Source organism: Aethalodelphis obliquidens, unplaced genomic scaffold, assembly GCF_003676395.1.
Source record: "Aethalodelphis obliquidens isolate GAN/ISIS:26980383/991018 unplaced genomic scaffold, ASM367639v1 scaffold23, whole genome shotgun sequence".
Lineage (NCBI taxonomy): Eukaryota > Metazoa > Chordata > Mammalia > Artiodactyla > Delphinidae > Aethalodelphis > Aethalodelphis obliquidens.
Window position 1 is genome coordinate 18,933,283 of NW_020837967.1, and position 21,729 is coordinate 18,955,011.

At 46.8% G+C, this 21,729-nt stretch overlaps 1 protein-coding gene across 4 annotated transcripts in view; it reads right to left on the reverse strand.

Annotated features, from left to right (window-relative positions):
- The window catches only part of FRMD4A (FERM domain containing 4A), a 299,962-nt gene that overhangs the window by 29,503 nt on the left and 248,730 nt on the right, over window positions 1–21,729 (reverse strand). For all 4 annotated transcript variants that reach the window (XM_027121910.1, XM_027121911.1, XM_027121912.1 and 1 more), the window contains 3 exons: window positions 20,523–20,664; window positions 5,221–5,354; window positions 141–263 (listed from right to left, as the gene is read on the reverse strand). In XM_027121910.1, coding sequence (XP_026977711.1) covers window positions 141–263; window positions 5,221–5,354; window positions 20,523–20,664 — 399 coding nt within the window. The remainder of the gene's footprint in view (window positions 1–140; window positions 264–5,220; window positions 5,355–20,522; window positions 20,665–21,729) is intronic.

Consider the following 21,729-nt stretch of genomic DNA (forward strand, 5'->3'; position numbering starts at 1 on the left):
TAGAACCCCGAAACATCCTCGTAGGATGCCGAAACATCCTCACAGAACCCCGAAACATCCTTATAGAATCCCGAGGCGCCCTCACAAACGGGAAAGTGAGGCGGGTGTAAGAGAACCCAGCCACAGAGAGAAGCACGTACCTCTCCTTTGGGCAGGATTTTCTGCTCGTCCAGTTTGAAGGCTGTCCCGATTCTTCTTCGAACAATGGGTGGTTCCTCTCCTGGATCGAGGGGATACTCCACGGGCAGTTTTCCCGTCAGCTCCTGCGGAAGTGTGACAGCGCGAGGGGACAAGGAGTCAGAGTGGGGTACACGACTGGCTTCTAGGACATACACACACACTTCAAAGCACAGATTCAATGCACAGATTCGAAACCATAATCTTACGCAATACAATTTCATTTCTCCAAAAACGTAGGAGAATAAAGTCCTTCCTTTCCAGAACAGAGGCACTTGGAAAAGATTTTCCCCAAAGTAAATTCCTGTCGGGTAAATAAAATCGCTACTGATTTTCATCATAAAAACCCAAATTTCATTCACTTGTTAATTTCACACGTGTCTGGCATGTCTACCACGAACCTGTTGAGGCCACACAGCCAGTAAGAGCAGAGGCAACACGAGATCTCTGGTCTTTCCGGCTCCAAACTCTGTGCTTATCTCACTGCACCAAATATCTGAGTTTAAAATGGGTCTTTCAAATGAGTTTTCTTAGGAAGCGTGGTATCTATATGGCAAATTCCAGAAAAGGGCATTATAATATAATCTAGAAACTGAGAATGAGTAATAATTATTCTACGCTGGCCAGATGCTCAGGGAACAGGCTGAGTTGAAGACATTAAATGTGTACAAATACGAGTTTCAGTCCAAACAAAATATAATCCATATTACTGACAAGGCCACTTAAAAATCTGCTGTATGTGCGTTTGGGGCTCTGGAAATCTAACTGTTCTGAGTATAACGGCAGTGAATTTAGTTGACAGACCACCGTGGTGACGATGGTCCCGGGCAGTTGCTGAAAGGTCTGTGGGATGATTCAGCGTTAGAATTAGGCTTTATATGAGCAGCTTATGTCTGGGCTCAATAGAGATAAAATCTGAGTCAGCAGCTAATCCACGTGGTAGAGCCCAGGCATCCAATGCAAGGAGTCACTTCCAGGGACCAGAAAACCCTGGGAGACCCACTGCCTGCCTCCAAGGGACCGGTGGCCCTTCCAGGCAGAGCTCAGCCCTGGTCTCTAGTCCCAAATCAACACAGATGTTGTACAAAGACCCAAGGCAGGCTCTTCTCGGGAACATCCATCGCCCATGCAGAAAGCAGCTTCTGTGCCGGGCAGCCTCGTAAGGGCAGGAAAGCCCTGATCATCAGATTCCACGGCAGTCTGACCTTCTAACAGGAGGACTGACATGGCTTCCCTGTGCCACTGCTGTGTGTACACATTGGCGTGTGTGTCTGTACACACTGGGGCATGTGTGTGTCGGGGGGGGGTACACCCGGCATGTACCAGCACACCCACTCGCTGCGATCCTGGGCCTCTTTCCTCCTGCGTTCAGGCCACTGGAAAAAGACCTCTTGGACTTTTTATTCCTCATTGTAAGCATTTCAGAGCACAGTGGCCAACTCTTTGAGTATGAAATGCTCTGCAGTTTTCTTCCCTGTTTTTTTTCTTCTTTTTCTAAACGCGGTTCGAATGTCTCCCAAGTAGTTGTGTGTTTATTCTGCAAATTTTATTTGCTTCCCTAAAAGTCTGCCTATAAATAACATACTGAGGATTTTATACTATTAGGACTTTCTTTTTTACTTTGAAGCTTATAAAAAGGAGGGGAAAGTTGTTAAAATGGCCATTGATTTATAACTCCAAAGAGCCTGTGGTTTTCTAACACAACATTGCAAATCAACTATAGTCTAATATAAAATAAAAATTTTTTAAAATCTATGAAAAATTTAAAGGCTGTCTCTAAGTTTGTGAATTTAAGCTACTACAACGTAAAAGAAATACTGAACAGCTGCATTAGTAATTACTGCAAATTGAGAATCTGTATTGTCCCAGCAAGAGTACCAGACCTCCCTAGAATAATGAAATAAAACTTTAAAGAAGAAGAAGAAAAAAAAAGTCTGTGGTTTTAAAACAAAGTATCTTTTTCAAAAATGAAGCTACTGATTTTCCACCATCTGCTTGGAGGTATTTGAGTCCAGGCCTTGATTCTCCATATTTAATCTGACATCATGTGTAACGAGAGCCGCCTGGGGAAGGAGGAATTTAACACACTCTTGGGGAGGGCTCGGCCTGGTTCCCTTTCTCTTCTTATGTTGGTTATATTTTGCCAGACGCTCCCACAGCACCTCCTTCTGGCTGCCCCACACCCCAGGGGACAAAAAGTACTGCTGGATACCCTTAGCTGAGGGGGGGGTGTGTGACACAGAAAGAGCAGGACAGAGTCAGGACAGAAGTTCTCCTGTCCCCTAACCTCAGAGGAGTCAGGAGAATGTGGCCGGCTTCTCGTGAAGTTTCTTCTGCTGCTCAAGTTCTGTTTTCTGTGTCCAGGAGCTTTGTTTGCGTTATTTTGCTTTTATTTTTACGAGAGGCACAGAGACCTTCACTAGACGTGTTAACCTTGCCCGGACATGTTTCGCCAGTTTTCTGATGCTGAATCCCTGCTGTTTAGGGATGCTGCCTTTATTAAAAACACAACAAGGCTTGACAAATTATTAAATGCAGGCACCCACACCCATGTTTTCTCAATCCTTCCAGCGTATTCTTTACAAAAAGACTGCTGATATTAACAGTATCTCAGAGCACATCCCCCAGCCGGGACAACTGCTTCCCCAAGATTTGCAAAGGATTTGCGCTAATGTGGGTCTGCTTTGAGCGGCTCCGGTTTGAATCAATCCAGAGCATAATTAAGCCAAACCGAACTGTAATATGGTCTCATTCTGTGGCCCCTTGTTTCATCCTTCCTGGGGCAAGGCATTAGGACTGGGGGGAGGGGAGCAGGGCTCTTCAACTTAGTCTGGGAACCTCTTTCCGCTTCCCTTTCTGAACTGTTGACCAACGGAGCTCCTTGTAATGTTATATACAGAACACTCTCTCTCCTGAGGGCTCCCACCCCATGGTGTGTGTGTGCAAGCACATGCACACGTGTGTGCATACACACATACGCACAATAATGCGAGATGCATTAAAAAATCAAGTCTTCAAACATGATAACAAGGAGTTGTGGAATAAGCAGAAGGTGGTGGAAACAGATGCTCAAATAAATAGAGACAGTGACCTGCCACAGTCTCTAAATCCCAATGAGACATGAGCCTTGTGTATATATACACTTGAGGAAGCATTGCTTCACCTAAAATTAAAAGATTTTTTTAGATGACTAGGCTAGGATTTCATTTACAAATAGCTCATGTGGCCCAATATCCAAAAAACAAACGATCCAGTCAAAAAATGGGCAGAACACCTAAACAGACATTTCTCCAAAGAAGACATACAGATGGCCAAAAAGCACATGAAAAGACACTCAACATCGCAGAGAGAAATGCAAATCAGAACTATGAGAGGGACTTCCCTGGTGGTGCAGTGGTTAAGAATCTGCCTGCCAATACAGGGGACACGGGTTCGATCCCTGGTCTGGGACAATCCCACGTGCCGCGGAGCAACTAAGCCCGTGCACCACAACTACTGAAGCCTGTGAGCTCTAGGGCCCGTGAGCCACAACTACTGAAGCCTGTGAGCTCTAGGGCCCATGAGCCACAACTACTGGGCCCACATGCCACAACTACTGAAGCCCACGCGCCTAGAGCCTGTGCTCCGCAACAAAAGAAACCACCGCAATGAGAAGCACGAGCACCGCAACGAAGAGTAGCCCCCGCTCACTGCAACTAGAGAAAGCCCTCAAGCAGCAATGAAGACCCAACACAGCCAAAAATAAATAAATAAATTTATATTAAAAAAAAAACTACAATGAGATATCGCCTCACACCAGTCAGGATGGCCATCATCAAAAAATCTACAAACAATAAATGCTGGAGAGGGTGTGAAGCATGTAATTCCTACTGTTGGTGGGAATGTAAATTGGTACAGCTACTATGGAGAACAGTACTAAGGTTCCTTAAAAAAACAAAAATAGAATTACCATACAATCTAGCAATCCCACTCCTGGGCATGTATCTGGAGAAAAACTTGGTTCAAAAGTATACATGCACCCCAATGTTCACTGCAGCATTATCTACAATAGCCAGGACACGGAAGCAACCTAAATGCCCACCAACAGATGAACGGATAAAGAAGATGTGGTACATATATACAATGGACTATTACTCAGCCATTAAAAAGCATGAAATAATGCCATTTGCAGCAACATGGATGGACCTGGAGATCGTCATACTGAGTGAAATAAGTCAGGCAGAGAAAGACAAATATCATATATTGCTTATATGAGGAATCTAAAAAATATAATACAAATGAACTTATTTACAAAACAGAAACAGACACACAGACTTAGAGAATGGACTTATGGTTACCGGGGGGAAAGGTTGGGGGGACAGATTGGAAGTTTGGATTGAAATATACACACTGCTATATTTAAACAGAAAAGCAAGAAGAACCTACTGTAAGAACAAAACAAACAAACAAACAACAGCTAAAGGAAAAAATGCATCAGCTACCAAAAAAAAAAAGTGAAACATTCACCAGATCATGAGTTTTGAAGGGGATTTTATATCAAGTGAAATCCTGACTTCCTTGTTGATCCCCAAAGGTACTCCTCACTATGATTTCCAGAGATAAATCTGAAATACACTCAAGAGAAACAAAAGCCACCACAAGGATAAACTCGGGCACAAGATCTTAGGAAGCTGGCAAAGCATTCCATCCAGCGTGGGAACTATCATATGAGGAAATGCTTTATAAACTACGGGGCACCATGCAAATGTTGCTGTTTACAATTGTTGTTATGACGGTTATTACTACTTGTCATTTGGCCCCTAGGGGGGTCCCTTTTGGGATTCTGCCAGGACCCACTTTCACTGCCGTCAGAGTGTTTTCATTATGGTCCAAGACTCCCATTTCTGACGGGGCTTATCCCGGGGGCTGGGGGTCATCAACAGAAGAGGGCTGACTCCCCTCTTATGCCCTTTATGACGCCTACCCTTGCCTTTTATAAATACGTGAGGACAGACGAGGGCGCAGACAACACAGAGTCCCACAGGACGAACCAGCGATGCTTACGGCTTCTCGGAGGCAGAGTCTCTTCAGCTCTTCCAGCCGCTGGCGAAGCGTCTCCTCCAGAGCTTCCTGCCTGGATTTCAAGGCTGCCAGCATGTCTTTCTTGGCCGACTGCGAGCTATCTGATTCCTGAGAACCTGTCAATTAACAGTGGGGTTACTAGGCCAGCTGACGAGGGGACGCACATCTGGACCACAAAGGAACTGAACCGGAGCCCACGCTGTGACTGTGGGATTTACCCCAGGAATCAAGAGAGTGTGAAATAAAACAGGTGCTCAGAGCTCCAAGCGTGAGGAGCGGATTCTCAGCGCTTGGGTAATTTACAGCTGGTCAGAAGGACAGGCGGGGACATTCACACGCCTCTTGTTGGATTAGCTTAAGATATGTCACACACCCATTTTAATTTCACTAGCAAATTTTAATAGACTTTTTATACCATGAAGGGGAAAGTCAAGTTTAGGCCAGCCATTGTAATACAAAGTTTTAATCTTTTCTCTTTAAAAACGCTTATTTTTGCTTAGTACAAAGATAACGCATGTTTGTCATAAAAATTTTGAAAATGTAGACACGTATGAAAAGAACCCATAAGCTAGTCACCCAGAGATAACCACTGTCTTGCATTTTCTTTTAGCCCTTTTGCCTAAGCACATATATTTTAAAAATAACATTACATTTGTATTGTAGTTTTTGAACTCGAGACTGTACCATGAGCACATTCCCTTCTAATAAAAGTTACACATATTTTTATATGCAGCACAGAACTATCTGCTTGATGATTCAAATAGCAGACTGCTAGATAGGAAACCTTTGTGGAAGGCAAACTGTAAACCAAACAAAAGGAAAATACGCTGAAATGCCAACTGGAGAGATTTAGGGTAGACCAGAGAATCATTTCTGGGCTGCAATGTTTACATTCTGAAATAGGTTTCCTGCAGTGAAGCTATGATGCCTTTTCTACCTGGATGGCTAGACAAGGCGCCTTGGCTCCCTGAGAAAGGAAAAGCCGGCTAGTGCTTGCTTCTCGTGTCCATGGAGAGCGGGAGTCTTAGAAATGGATGGGCGTTATTGGGTGTGCCTTCAAGGGCTCACATCATGCCATCTGCAACAGCATCAAACGACAGCGAATACTTAGGTATTCATCTAATGGAAGATGGACAAGATCTCTACGATGAAAAGTATAATGCTCGGCTGAGAAAAACGAAAGACCTCAAGCAAGACAGAGATGTAGTCTGGTCATGGATTGGAAGCCAGACGTTGTCATGATGTCAATTCTTCAGGAACTAAATCAGAGAATCATTGCAATACCAGTAAAAATTCTAGCTGGATTTGTTGGAGGGAGGGGTAGGAATGGTATTTCCTTAGGAAACATTTCGGCACAATTCAGTGAATGAATGACAGATTTGACAATGATCCAGTCAGAATTCCCAGAGTCGACTGTTCTGCTTCTTCCAGTGGTTAAAGAAGGCGTCTCAGAATCACAAGACTAGAAAGGACTTCTATGCTTTGGTATCAAAAACTCTGTGATGGGGACTTCCCTGGTGCTCCAGTGGTTAAGACTCCACCTTCCCAACGTAGGGGGCCGGGGTTCGATCCCTGGTCAGGGAACTAGATCCCGCATGCCACAACTAAAGAGCCCGCAGGCTGCAACAAAGATCCCCCAGGGGGCAACACAGTTCCCGCATGCTGCAACTAAAGAGCCCGCATGCCACAACTAAAGAGCCTGCATGCCGCAACTAAGACCTGGTGCAGTCAAATAAATAATAGTAAAAAAAATACAACAAATCACCCCCATAAATATAAGATTTGACCCTTATTTAGGCTCTGAGCAGGAATCCCCATATTCCCTCAATTACCAGGCACCTAAGTTCTTATAACCCTAATCTTCAAGAATTCTCAGTGTTTAGATACATTTTGACTCGTTCTAGCTTGAAACAGAGAATCTCCATCACTGTGGGAATGTACCATCTTTATGCCTCCACAGTAGCTAATAGATATTAGCTTGAATAAACAAACGCATAAATGTTGTCAGTCGTATGGTTGGATGCTATAATTAAGTTGTATCTCATCTCCGTAAAGAAATCTAGTACCTGTAGGTTGTTTCTTTATAGAATCGACCTTCCAAACTTTTAATCATTTTTGTAGCTCTTTCCTGGATTTCGTCCTGCTTCAATCACATGTTTCCAAATTCAACAGCAAACTCAAACGAGAGCTTGACCCTCACGAAGCCTCCATTACCTCATGGTTCTCATACTAAATCCACATGGTGTCATACTCACGTGACACGTGGTTGGACATTATTGCGGGCTCCCCTTTTTGAAATGCTTCAGGTTATCTACCCCCATGTCAATTACTCTGAGCTTATTAGTCCTGAACTATCTCCAGTCCACATTCATCTAAGGTAACACAGCTAAATCATTCTGAATCTTAATCTTGTTCCCTGAGTCACAGTCACAGGTGAAGACGCAGGAAAATTTAACGAGCTACGCTCTATTATTCCATCATCTAAAGAATTAATAAGAAGGTAAAATAATACTGGAAGGAAGTCAGACTTTAGATTTGAAAAACAGATCTGGGGAAACTTGGGTCCAAGAAGATGAAAGGATTTCTAGCACCAATGAAAAATTCATTGTTTTCCTTCTCACCCCTGCCTAACCTCTCAATAGGAGATGGTGATTTATGAAGTCAAATCTAAGAATGAACTCTATTCAAGAATGGCAAAAATCACAACATTAAACTCTGGGTGGTAAAGCCCAGAATTTTTGGATGATCTGATCTCTAGTTATGGATTAGTTAAGCTTTGGTCTTGAGCTCATTAGCACTCCCTAAATTATGATTACTTATAGTAATTAGCCTAAATACCAAACCCATATATAAGACAGAGAGACGGCTCAAGAGGCCTTCTCCGTATCTGGCACCACTAATGCTGGCTGGCTCTGCTTCACACCTTTATTCCTTCGCGGTACGCGGGCCTCTCACTGTTGTGGCCTCTCCCGTTGCGGAGCACAGGCTCTGGACGCGCAGGCTCAGCGGCCATGGCTCACGGGCCCAGCTGCTCCGCGGCATGGGCTGTAAAGACTAATAGATCACGCACATTCGGCATTTAGCTTTACCTGGGACAGGTAAACCCTCCGTATCTAGGGTAGACTTAACTGGAGTGAGTGCGCACACCCACACAGGGACATACCGGCTAGAATTAGAAAGAGAGAAATGACTGAAATGACTTCCTCGCCATTACTCAAGGGGCCATTTGCCAAGGAAGAGAAGCTCTGTGCAACGCAGCTACCACTAGGGCTCCAAAGCTCATCTTTAGAAGGAGCGACAGAGGTCTAGGCACTGTTTTCAGATTTCGTTTCTTGAGCTCCTGGGTTTGCATTTATGCCTTTGGTGCGCCTGTGGATGAGGCTGGGACGGAGTCGAGGGGTTCGGCAGGTTCTGGGCCCCTCACTCCACCCTCAAGCTAGGGCAGCTCTGCCGTGGGGTTCTGGTCACAATGCATTTGAAAAAGAGGTTCCCGGTGCCTCTGTTTCTGTAAAGGAAATGCACCGTCTGGGCAAGCGTGCTGAGTTCTTAGAGCTGCTCTCTCTTGGAGCTTGTCGGATCTGAAGCCGTCGGGGTGTTACCTGCAAACAGGCCAACGTGGCAACCCTGGGGGGCGGCAGCTGAGTGCCCAGGGACAAGATGACAACACCAACAGCACAAAGCACTGACGGAAACTCAAGAGCATCAGAAGGAGGAGCCCCAAGCGCTCCGAGATGCTGATGTTCTCACCCTCTAGACGTCCCCTGAATGGCACGTGTGACATCTAAAAGGAAGGCCAGCCAGAGAGGCAGAGAGTCACTCTTCATCCTCTCAAGTGACAGAACAGAATGAATCCAGGGAGAAACGCCGTCAGAAGAGCCTCAGGGGCGCAGGGCAACGAGAGTCTTGCAAACTAAAGGTTTGTGAGCACATCTAAAATGATTCTAGACACAGAAATAATTTCCAGTCAGCACCTACACTTGATGAATGGTATAGAAGCTCTCAGTTACGATGACTTGTCCGTTTCCGGTTACGTGAACACACACGTACCTTTTCACAGGCAACCCCACTCCACGGTTATACGTTTAGCCCCTTAGAAATTAACAAGATGGAAATCCGCTATCTTTTAGAGGAGCAGTGAAGGATAAAAGACACCTGGATTTCCAACACGTCAGCTGTTAATTGGTGTCAGATCTCGGGTTGTTAACCTCTCAGAGCCACGATGTCCCCAACTAGAAAATGACCAATTAACTAACCCCCAAGATTCCTCCAAACTCGAAGAATCTAGTACTGAAATAAACAGCTTACTGAGGCTTACCCTCTCACCTCTAGCAGTCATCTTTGCAATTTTTACAAAAGGACCCTTACATACGCACCATCTTTCTCCTCTTTTCTTTCCCATCTCCGCCTCCAGAACAGATAAGCATCCCTCCAACTCTGGTCCTTCTCCCAGCTATGGCTATAGTTTGCTTCAAATCAAAAGGAAATGTCTAATTATCGACCGGCACCTAAAGGACTGACCTCTGACCTCTGATCTTATCAACAGGCCAAAGCAAATTATCTGTAAACCTGAATACTAAGTAAGAGTTTAATCTGAGCTTTGTTTGGGATTAATGAAGTACTAGACGGATGGATGCTCTCTACCGGAGCCAGAAGAGTGAGATTTCAAAACGTAGAGAGTGTCAGAGCAGTAGCCAAGCGCTAGTCAGAAAGGACTGTCCAAGCATAATCAACTGGTGCACGAACCCAAGGAAAAACAGGAGTGATCTGAATGCTTCTGAAAGATCTAAGTAGCGAATAAACACTTTGTTGTTGGTGGTGGTCAAACTTTCAAGTAGCACCAAGTTTGTAGGAAAGAGTGATGTGAATACACCTCGGGAAATGTCAACTGGTCTGGCAGCTTCCGGAGACAGAAGTCTACCATCTAGTAGTTTAGAGCTAACAAGTCAGGGCTTGTGTCCAGCTCTGTGCCATACTAGCTGTGAGGACTCGGCAATGTCACGTGACCGCTCTAAATCTGTTACCTCCCTTCTCATATGGGAATGAAAACAGGACTTCTGGGTTTCCCTGGTGGTTCAGTGGTTAAGAATCCACCTGCCAATGCAGGGGACACGGGTTCGAGCCCTGGTCCGGGAAGATCCCACATGCTGCGGAGCAACTAAGCCCGTGAGCCACAACTACTGAGCCCACGGGCTGCAACTACCGAAGCTCGCGCACCTAGAGCCCGTGCTCCGCAACAAAAGAAGCCACCGCAATGAGAAGCCCGCGCACCGCAACGAAGAGTAGCCCCCGCTCGCCGCAACTAGAGAAAGCCCACGCGCAGCAACGAAGACCCAACACAGCCAAAAATAAACAAATAAATAAACAAATTTAAAAAGCAGGACTTCTTCAAAAGTTGGGAGAATCAAATGAAATTGATTTGTACTGGCTTGCAAGATGCTTAGAACAGCACGTAATAGGCACTACATGAGTATTTGTGGTTATTCGTATTCAGGAGTGTCCCCTGGCCTTTGTTAGGAGCTGGCACCCCAATTCTGGGGAGCCTCCTAATGCAAAAGAGGAAGAACAGTGAACAGGCAAGAGGCTGGAAGGCTGGGGGAAGGTGCACATGCAGGGAACTCGGGAGAAGGGAAGGGAGGGGATTTTGACAGAACTCCCGATAGGAGCTTCCCACATGTTCTACTTCATTTCATCCTCACGGAAACACTATACCCATTTTCATAGACGAGGTCATTGGGATGTTAGGAGGCACAGCTGGGATTCCAACTTGGCGCTTTGGTCTGCTGCATTCCTAGAATGGAAGCACCATGAGGGCAGGAACTGGGTCTGGCTGTAATAAACACGGTTCGTGTGCCAGCCTACCTGCCTCTCCAGCCTAGACCCTTTTTGCGGGACCGCGCGGAGGAACACGTAGGCAGAAAGGAGGAGCCCGCGGGTCCTTCAAATGCGCCAAGGAAGCCACAGAAGTCTCTGAAGCACCTTCTGTATGCAAGGTGGGGCGGGGGAGACAGGGAACTGGACGTGGGTCCAGCCCTCAGAGAGCCTCGCGTCCGGCCGTGAAAAGCTGTCCAGTGGGAGGAAGGAGGACGGGAGCCGCGCACTTGACGGGCAGAGGCGGCAGCTGCCGCATCCCAGGCCAATTAGGCAATGAACCTGCTGGGCTGATGAGGTCTGAGGGTCCAGTGCCGGGAGGGTCAGCATCAGATGAGCTCTCTGGAAAGCTTTTCATCCTGCTTACTGCTCCGTCAACATCTCTCTGAATGAGCCCTGATTGAACATGTCTTTTGCTTTTGGCTATCTGATGATCATTTTTCAATCCACATCCTTTATAGAAATAGGTCACTCCTCAGCTGGCTGAGAGGAGGAGAAAAAGGTCTGACCCCAAAGAAGACAATTCCAATCCAAACATAGCCGGGAGTGTCTGATGCACTGAAGATCAGAAAGGCACTTTCAGGGGGTCTTTGGAAATCTCCCGAGTGAACTCCCGGATGCTAGGGATGTTGTTGGACGGAGATATTCCTGCCACCTCTGGAGAAACCGCCTCTCGGACTTTCTCGTGCTCCAGCTAGGGAACTCCAGGTGTCCCCGGGTGGGCAGCTGGTGCCCTGGGACAGGATGCGTGGGGAGGGCCGGCCCACACAAACAGCAGCTCCCCTCCCAGCCGGCAGACATGGGGAAGGATGTCCTCATCGGGCTGAGACAGAGAATGTGCTCCAATCTTTCAAAAGACTCTGGGCTACCCTGCACCGGATATGAGAACGCATCCTCTTAAACAGAATATTGTCGGGAACCGGGCTCATCTGTTTTTACACAGATGGAATTCTGATGACCAGCCCCGCTGATCTCAGGAGACAGAAGGGGTTCTTTCCTCTCTGAAAGCAGGGGAAATTTGAAACAAACAGTACCCCAAAGAAGAAAGAAATCTGTTGTCCTAAAAGTAAGGGAAGGAAATGACAATCTGTCTGTTTAGACTTTTATGAAAAAAAAAAAAAAAAAGAAAGTAGGCATATTCCCAGCAGATCTACAAAAGCTGTAAGGAAAAGTTTTGGCAGACACCCCAGGAATAAATACAAGGAAAAGGTCTGAACCCTTTATGATGAAGAGATATTTATTTGCCTTACAAATCCTCAATTATGAATTCCTTACAGAAAAGATGTCCTAAGAGAACACGGGAAATAAAGCCACCTGGCAGATTTCAGGATAACTGTGTGTGATCTCTGGAGAGCGTCTCAGGGAATGAAATGTGATTTTTTCACATGAAAAGTGCACGCCTGGAGAACTTTTCATTAGGGTCGGGTATTTTAAAAATAAAACAGTGCATGTGTAAGAGCAGTGAAATGGGAGCAATTTGAAAATAAACACCATGTGGTGGCAGCGAAGAGTCTCTGGGACTCAGAAAAAAAAAAAAAAGTGCTCAGTGGCGCTTTCACCAAAGGGTGAAGGGTACAAAGATAATTAAAGAGAGAAATGTTCGGGGTTGGGGGAGAGGGAGGGAGGGAGAGAAGTGAACCAATGACTTAAAAAATTAGCAGCATCTGGTAAACTACCTAGTATGAGTTAATTTATAGGGTTTCCATTCCTTATATTGTGAAATAAGGGGGCTTATCCTTCTGGCTCCAAGATTCTGTGATTCGACTGTAATATTGAGAAGGCTGGTCTCCATAAATGGGAAGAGAGCAAAAGCTATGGGAGGGGATGGTGATATTTCTTTTTCCGTTCTTAAAATTCCATCAAAGTCGTTCACTTAGGTTACAGATTATCATTCTGCCCTGGTTTTCTTTAGCAGGCAAATATTCCTTTACACGGGAGGGTGTAACTATATCAGTATAAATGGTTTATTAGGTTTTTTTTTTTTTTTTTTTTTTAACCCCCAGTGAGAGAGCAGAAAGGGACAACCGTGCTGTCTTCTCACAATTTTGACTCAGGCCTGTCCTGCTCAAGCCATGGCCAGAAACATCCATTCCACAGAAAGAGATTTCGCAGCCCTCACCAGTTACACAGTCCCGTATAAACACACCCTGGCAGAAGGCGAGCCCTCTGGCAGCGCTGCTGGCTAAGCCCATCTGCAGGGCACTGAGCCTGGGACCAACACTAACGGTCCCTGGAATGCTGGGCATCGTTAGACTTAAGAAGAGACAGGCAGTGGATAAAGGAACCTTTAAAAGGCTGGAGAGAAACAGAGGGAAGAGGTAGAAGGAGAGCCAAAAAGAAAGGATGAAAACGGCACTCCCCTGGCGGTCCAGTGGTTAAGACTCCATGCCTCTAATGCAGGGGGCGTGGGTTCGATCCCTGCTTGGGGAACTAAGATCACACGTGCTGGGCCGCAAAAAACTAAGTTCCATCGACAGATGAATGGATAAAGAAGATGTGGTACATATATACAATGGAATATTACTCAGCCATAAAAAGGAACGCAACTGGGTCATTTGTAGAGATGTGGATGGATCCAGAGACTGTCATACAGAGTGAAGTAAGTCAGAAAGAGAAAAACAAATATCGTATATTAACTCATATATGTGGGATCTAGAAAAATGGTACAGATGAACCGGTTTGCAGGGCAGAAGTGGAGACACAGATGTAGAGAACAAACGTATGGACACCAAGGGGGGAAAGTGGTGGTGGGGGTGGTGGGATGAATTGGGAGATTGGGATTGACATGTATACACTAATATGTATAAAACAGGTAACTAATGAGAAGCTGCTGTATAGCACAGGGAACTCCACTTCGCTGTACAGTAGAAACTAATACAACATTGTAAAACAACTATACCCCAGTTAAAAAAAAATTGACATAAAGTAACTGCAAAACATAAAGGAAATAAATTGGAACTGTAGGAATAAAATCTATATTTAAAAAAAAAGAAAAAAAGGATGAAGATGAAAAGAAGAAGAAAAAAGTCCCCAAACATCATGGGATTGATACCAACTTCAGGCCGTGTATTTTAAGCTGAATACAGCTCTGACCATGAAGCTGGCAGACCCCTATCAGATCAGTTCTCTGGAAGGGGAGACGGCAGACAGCTGGCACCCTCATTATTATGTTATTAATAAACTGCCCAACAATGGCAGGAAGTGCTGGCATTCAGAGAGGGCGAACGTGTGAAGAGTTGAGTCATGGACATGGATGGGTCCCAGGCAGAGCAGGCCCTACACTCAGTACAACGTGTTTTTCTCCAGAGCGGGAAGGGTCAGAGCTGGGGGATCCCAGCAGACTGCAGGGTTTTGTTATATTTCGTTTTTTTTTAACCAAATATCCATCACCACATTCTTTGCAATCCTGCTCTTGACAATGAAGATGACTCAACTGCCGTATCATTAATCCCACAGCCCAATTCCTATTTATAGGCACGACATGCCATTTTGTTTCTGGAGACAGCGGGTGGCTTCGGGCCCTGTATTTCCACTCAAAAAGCCAGCGTCAGTCTCATTGTTCTATTCCTCTAAGAAAGGATGTGCAGTAACATTTTTTCGTTTGGGGGCAGTTAACGCACAACCCACATGGGCCTGCATAACACAGGGTGTCTTCTAAGCAAGTCTGTGCCGTTTTTCTTTAAATCGGCTGAGAGCAGAAACACACCTCCCTGAGCCCCTACCCTCCTACTGAAACCAGAACTGTTCTGGGATAGCAAATTCCAGAAGCAATGCTGGGACAATCCTACACTTTTTCTCGCTTTCAGAGGAGCTATGGAAAGGCCATGCGTGTTCAGCATGCAGTTGTTTGGTGTTTTCTTTTGTCATTCCAGTTTTTTCCCTTTCCCATCTGTTTCTGAGATTTCAAGAAATGGGGGTAAGGAAGAGAGGAATAAATCCTTTAAAGTTCCCACAAAAAGGATTTCGGATGCTTTTTCTGAATTCTGAAAACATCACCATCACCAAACGTTTTGAATCCACAGTTGTCCTCTCAAACTCTATCTGAACCCTGGAAAATCCGGAGGCTCTCCTAGGGCACAGTGACTACAACGTCCCCTGCTTGTCACCACCCCGCCTCTCCCACCCCGCAGTGGTCAGGCAACAGGCTGGCTGGTTACCCAGAGGTGCAGAGCTTGTGAGGAGACCAAGATGGGGGCGGGGGTGGGGCTCTGCCGGCCTGGAACGGGGGCTGCGCCCTGAGCTGCCTCAACGTCCCTTCCTCTAGGGGATGCTCTGGGACAAGGGTCCTCACCTCCTTTCAAAGCCTGCCCGCCGGAGCCCCTTCACGAATGGATTTGGGATGTGGGTTCCATAACCTTCCTAGGGTCTGAATCTCATGCAGTGCAATTTTGGGAGGTGAGGGCTTGATCCCTTTTAATCTGACACAGCTTAGAAGGCTCAGCACCTCTAAGCGTCTCTAGTAGGACTACAGGTCTCCCACGGGACAGCCCCGGGTGTTACCGCCAAAGAACTCAAGAGGGTCTTGGCCCCGAGCCTTAGTAAATCATTTCAACTCTGCAGACCTTTTCTTTTTGAGATGTTAGCCCCTGGCTCAGGTCATTAATAAGTGTGGACTTCTGACTTCTTTAATGATATCAATAACATTTCTTAATTTCTTTAGCATCTGAGACCTCAGATAGCTTTAAAATGACTGAAGTCCACTATTTCGTAATGATGTACCCTTTTTAAATAGGAAAATCACCTTCAAAGTTACTAGGAGTTGGAAATATTTTATCTCTGTTTTACTTCAATAAATAGTATGCAAACTCTTTGAGGAGAGAAGCTGTAACTTTTAAAACACTACGCATAGCCCCTAGCAAAGTTCGGGAGCTAGAAAAAATGTTTATACGGTAGCAATATCACAGTGTGGTTACACGGCTCAGTTACGGCACAATTTGGGTACAGACAAGGGTGGAAGGATAAAGGAAAGATAATGAGGAAGGACGGCATTTGCAGGAGGGGCCTGATCTGACAAGATTAACCTTTGAAGGTCTGATACCATCATGACAAAAGCCATACAGTACAATTTGAGGGAAAATGTTAGTGGCAGGTTTATGAGCGATCTTGGCAAGGACCGAGATAGCACACACTCTGGGAATGTAGAAGGTTCTTAAAATGCAGCACATGCAGGATTCTTACTAGTATCCTTCAAAATTTAATTTTAACAATCGTGTATCATTGACATCAGTCGTGGTGATGATTTTTTAAAATCTGACACCACAAGTAGAGGCACCAAAAGTAAAAATAAGCAAATGGGACTACAGCAAACTAAAAAGCTTCTGCACAACAAAGGAAACCATCAACAAAAAGAAAAGGCAACCTACTGAATGGGAGAAGATATTCGCAAACCATATATCTGATAAAGGACCAATATCCAAAAAATATAAAGAACTTATACAACTCAACAACAAAAAACAAATCCAATTAAAAAACGGGCAGAGGATGTGAACATTTTCCCAAGAAGACATACAAATGGCCAACAGGTACATGAAAAGATACCCAACATCATTAATCATCAGGGAAAGGCAAATCAAAGCCACAATGGGAAATCACCTCACATCTGTTAGAATGGCCATCATCAAAAAGAACATAACAACTGTTGGCGAGGATGTGGAAAAAAGGGAACCCTCATACCCTGTTGGTGGGAATGCAAGTTGGTGCAGTCACTATGTCAAACAGTCTGGAGGTTCCTCAAAAAACTAATAATAGAGCTACCATATGACCCAGCAATTTCACTTCTGGGTATTTATCTGAAGAAATGAAACAGTAACTGGAAAAGATATCTGCACCCTCATGTTCACAGCAGCATTATTCACAATAGCCATGACATGGAAACAATCTAAGTGTCCACCAGTGGATGAATGCATAAAGAAACTGTAACTATAACACACACACAACGGAATATTATTCAGCCATAACAAGAAGAATGAAATCTTGCCATTTGCGATATAAATGGACCCCAAGGGCATTATGCTAAGTGAAGTATATCAGAGAAAGACAAATACCATTTGATCTCACTGATACATAGACTCTAAAAACAAACGAACTAAAACCAAAAAACCCTGAGCTCCTAGATAAAAAGAACAGACTGGCGGGTGTCAGAGACAAGGGGTGAGGGTGGGTGGAATAGGTAAAGCGAGTCAAAAGGTACAAATTTCCAGTCAGTAAATAAATGAGTCATGGGGAAATCATGTAAAAAATTTAAAAAATCGTGTATTGAACACCTACTGAGTGATAGGCACAGGGCTAGAAGTAGCAAAAAGAATTCTCAAGTGATGATCAGTTTCTCAAAATGCTTTCCAGGACTATTTATCAGACACCATCTTTTCTTAGCACGAGGGAGTAGATGAAGGAGAGACAATAATAGATCCAATAAGATACTAGGTTATTTGTATCCTATTTCCTGAGTGAGAGGTAGACCACAGGGTCTGGAAAGTGTCATAAAAAGAGTGCTTAAACCATGGCCATCCCGAAAGAGCGACGCCCTCTCCTTCTGTGGGAGCCCATCACTAAGAGGCCTTCTCCACACGCACTCAGGCAGGACGCACTAAAGGATGAAAAGCATGGGTGGGGGGCCAGCCTAGATTTCCGTCTGGTGGGGGATGGGAAACCGTCCCGTCCAGGTGGGACTGCGAGGCCTCAGGTGAAGGCATCTTCTCCTGCACGTGAAAAGTCAGAGGGGCAGCAATCACAGACCTGGTGGCAGTGATGGCCAGATCGACAGGTCCTAGAAGTTCCCCGAGTTGACTGATGGAACACTTCCTGTGCAAGGTCTCTCCTTCCACTGACCCGTGGCCTTTCCTAAGCCAGAGTGGGGGAGACCTCCCCACGGAGCCTCAGCAGTTAAGGACCATTCTTCAGCATCTAACTTGCAGGGCTGGGCTGAGTTCGAAATGCTCCCTGGCCTGGTCACGGATCATACCTCTCCACCTCCTTCCCCGTCTGCCCAGCTTTCCTCTTGCTTAGCTGAGCAGCAGAAGGTGGGCAGGCAAAAGGCTGAGGGTCTCGGTCCTAAGGATGGGGCCACCGCGGAAGTGGGGCAGGCAGGGGGCCTCGGCTACCTGCATCGATGCCCAAACAGCTTTGCCTGGGGTCCTCGTCACTAAGTTATCAGACATGAAAAAACTGCTCTAATATCCTGAGATAAAGATGCATATATCAGGTGTGGGAGTGGATTCAGCAGGAAAGTTTTCTTTTGATTCCTCTCCTAGCCCACGGGATTGATTATTAACGTCAAGCTGTTGGCGGTAACAGAGAGGAATTGCTAGTCAGTCTTGAAGATGCCTGGATCTCGGTATCTCAATTTCTTTTTTTTGGCCGTGTTGCCAAAAAAACTGGGGATCCCAGTTGCTGCACCAGGGATCGAACCCGCACTCCCTGCAGTGGAAGCGCAGAGTTTTAACCACTGGGCCGCCAGGGAAGTCCCTGGATCTCATTTCTGATGGTTGAATGATGTCAGCTCCATGTTAGACGCTTTGGGGCTCCTGTTCACAACCTCCGCTCTACCTGCTATTATGTTTGTACCCTTGGCGGCTGCCAGAGACAAAGGGCCCGAGCAGATGGACCAGGACACAGGTGTAAAAGTGGGGAGACCGAGGTTCCTCGCAAGAAGAGTGGCTCTCAAAGTGTGGTCCCCAGACCAGCATCAACATCACCGGAGAGCTTGTCAGAACTTGCTAGAAATGCTAATTCCCAGGCTCACCCCAGACCTACAGATCAGATACTCCGGGGCCGGAGCCCAACTATCTGCGTTTGAATGAACCCTCCAAGGGGTTCCGATGCACTTGGAGGGCAGGGAACCCCTGCGCTGGAAGAATCTATTCTCCTGGGTATAACATGCCACATTCAGAACGAACGTACATTTCCAAGGGGATATGAAACCACGGCAGGGATGCACCGCTCACTGAGGCTGAAGGAAGAGGCGGGCTCATCTGTGGCTGGATGAGGAAGACAGTGGACAGATTAAATCCAGGCTCAGATCTGAGACTCTGGGCTTTAATGGGGGATAGGGATGTCTAGGGGACAATCACAGGGCTGACTCTGGCCCTGCCCTTCATCATTCTGCAGGCGATAGGAAGTGGCTGGAATTCGAGGCAGGGGTCTTGGACTTTGTATGGCGTTCTCTTTACTACAGCACCATCCACGGTCTTCGCTGTAAACCTCTAAGCCTCAGAAACAATGATTACTTGGCCCACTGTATTGATGGAAACTTTTTAAGGACCCAGGACAGTGAGAGGTTTACGGTGAACCTTAACGGTGACCTGGCAGAGGCAGAAACGACTTTGTGGAGCCTGAAACCGACATAATTTTGGTGGCTCCATCTAAGAAAAAGAATGCAAAATGTATTACGTTCACAGGTTTTATAAAACGCCTGGCCTGTGCACACATGACCTGGGTCCTCCCAGGACCTTAGAAAGACCTGTCCATCTTCACCCTCGCCCTTCAGGTCTGAAGGTTTTCCCTGGCTGTGACTGGACTCCACCAGCCCAGAAGCTAACTAGGCAGCTTTCGGCTTTCCCCCCCTCCTGTCTTTTTCCTTTATTTTATTTTGTTACCGTCTGCAGTCACCACATGTACAGAGCTGACCCGAGAAGATGAGGTAGGGCAAAGACTTCCTGTTTTACTCTCTGGCTCAGAGGCAAGGAAATGTGTACTGGCTCCAAGAATAATCAGGCCTTGACCACGTGGCCTGGGGAGTGAACTGCATTATACTTTTCTAACATTTCCAGACAATTTTTGCCTCCCTCTCACTCCCTGCCCAACTCAAAACTGCCCCCCTTCCTGTCACTCCAGCCAATGGCATCCCTCCTCCTGAAGTCCAGCCCCATCTCAAACCTCGGGGCATTTCTGCCCCTCCCAACACCTCAAGACAAATGACTGGCCCAGGCCCCCCGCAGAAAGAGACGGCAACCAGATCCCCCGAGCCTCCCTTTCAAAGCGCACTCTGCGACAGGTCTCTCCTTTCCAAACGACCAAGGGTGTTCTGTACTTTGGAAAGCCTCGAGAAGCCCCCCTGGGAACAGAATGTAGGTCACTCAGCAAGCACCACGAGCCTGACCTTCAGCCCCTCCTCGCAGAACTCTCCTTGAGTGGCACACGGGCAGCCCGCGCCCGCCCTGCGTCCTTGGAGCCGGCATTCCTGCCACTCAGCCACCAGCACTGGGAAGGCTCTGGAGGCCGCTCGAAGGCACTTAGGTGCCCTTCCCACACCGGGAGGTTCTACTGCCGCTCCTCCCCCGCCCCTGCTTCCACGCGGTGATAGTCTCCGCCCGTTTCCTCGGACCCCCGCTGGGCCGCAAACCTTGCTCAGGACGAGAGAGCCAGCGGCTCCGCCCTGCCCCCTCGGAGCGCCCCAGCCCCCGGGCGCCGCCACCCACCTGAGGACAGCAGGCTGCCGCTGCTGCCGCTGATGATCTTGCCCTTGCTGCCCATGCTGGCCAGCTTCGACGTCTTCAGCGTCCCCGTCTCCGTCAGGTCGATGGCGATTTCGCTCAGGCTGCGGGCGGCATGGATCTTCGACTAGAAGGACCACCGGGTTGGGCAGGTTAGACGGGGGCCGCTCCCCTCCGGACAGCGATCGCTCGCTCGCCCGCCCGCCTGTCTTTCCGAGATCTAGCAAACGGCCTCACGGCCAGCCAACTGCCTCATTTTTCTGTGTCCCCAGGGCCCATCGCTCATCCCCTGAAGCTTCCCAGGTGGGAGCAGATAAGGCTCCAGAGGTGACACGGCGAGGAATTTTTGAAGCCTGTCATCCCACAGGCTGTATGTACAGGGCTTACAAGTGTGGACTTCGGAGTCAGCTAGGCCTCGATGGAGTCCTGATTTGGGGAAGGACTTAACCTCACGAAGCCTCATGACTCGCAAGCATAACACAGGGAAAGCACCACCTACCGCTCAAGGTTTTGTTAGGGTCAAAAGAAGTAAGGCAAGTGAAGGCATCCCTCCACCCCCAGTTCCCTCCCCTCCCCTCCCCCCTGCCTCCTACATAGCTCTCAATGAATAGTAGCAATTTTACTTGCTACTGTGATTTTGTGCTTAAAAGGAGGAAAAAAATAACTTTCAGCTTTGTGAATGATTTGAAGGATGTCTGAAGCAAATTTATGAAGTTCCAGTAAATTCTAAGGTGGTTTAAACTCTTAAATGATTAGCCACGGAGCCACGAAAACTTAGAGGGTTGGGAAGCGATCACACTGTCAGCCTGCAAGCGTGGTGTGCAAGCGTGGTGTGTAAGCGTGGCGTGTAAGCGTGGCGTGTAAGGGCTTCTGCAACAAATGCTCATCTGGATGCTCGGTGCCCACCAAGGGGGCACCTGACACGGTGCTTTGCTTCTATTTTGGTACCTAAACATAGAAGCCGAAGTCTTCAGATTACGGTGAAAAGTCCACTCCATCTATGCTACAAATTAACTGGCCCACTTTGTCGAACAGTAACAGCAAGTTAGAGCAATTAGAAAAGGACTCTGCATTCATGATTACGTTCCTAAAATCAACTGTTTGCAGTGAAGCTTTCTGCTCTAGTTCCCACCTTGGGAGGTAGAGGTGGGTTTGCGTGTGCCCCGCACGTGTTGGACGTTTTTTTTTTTTT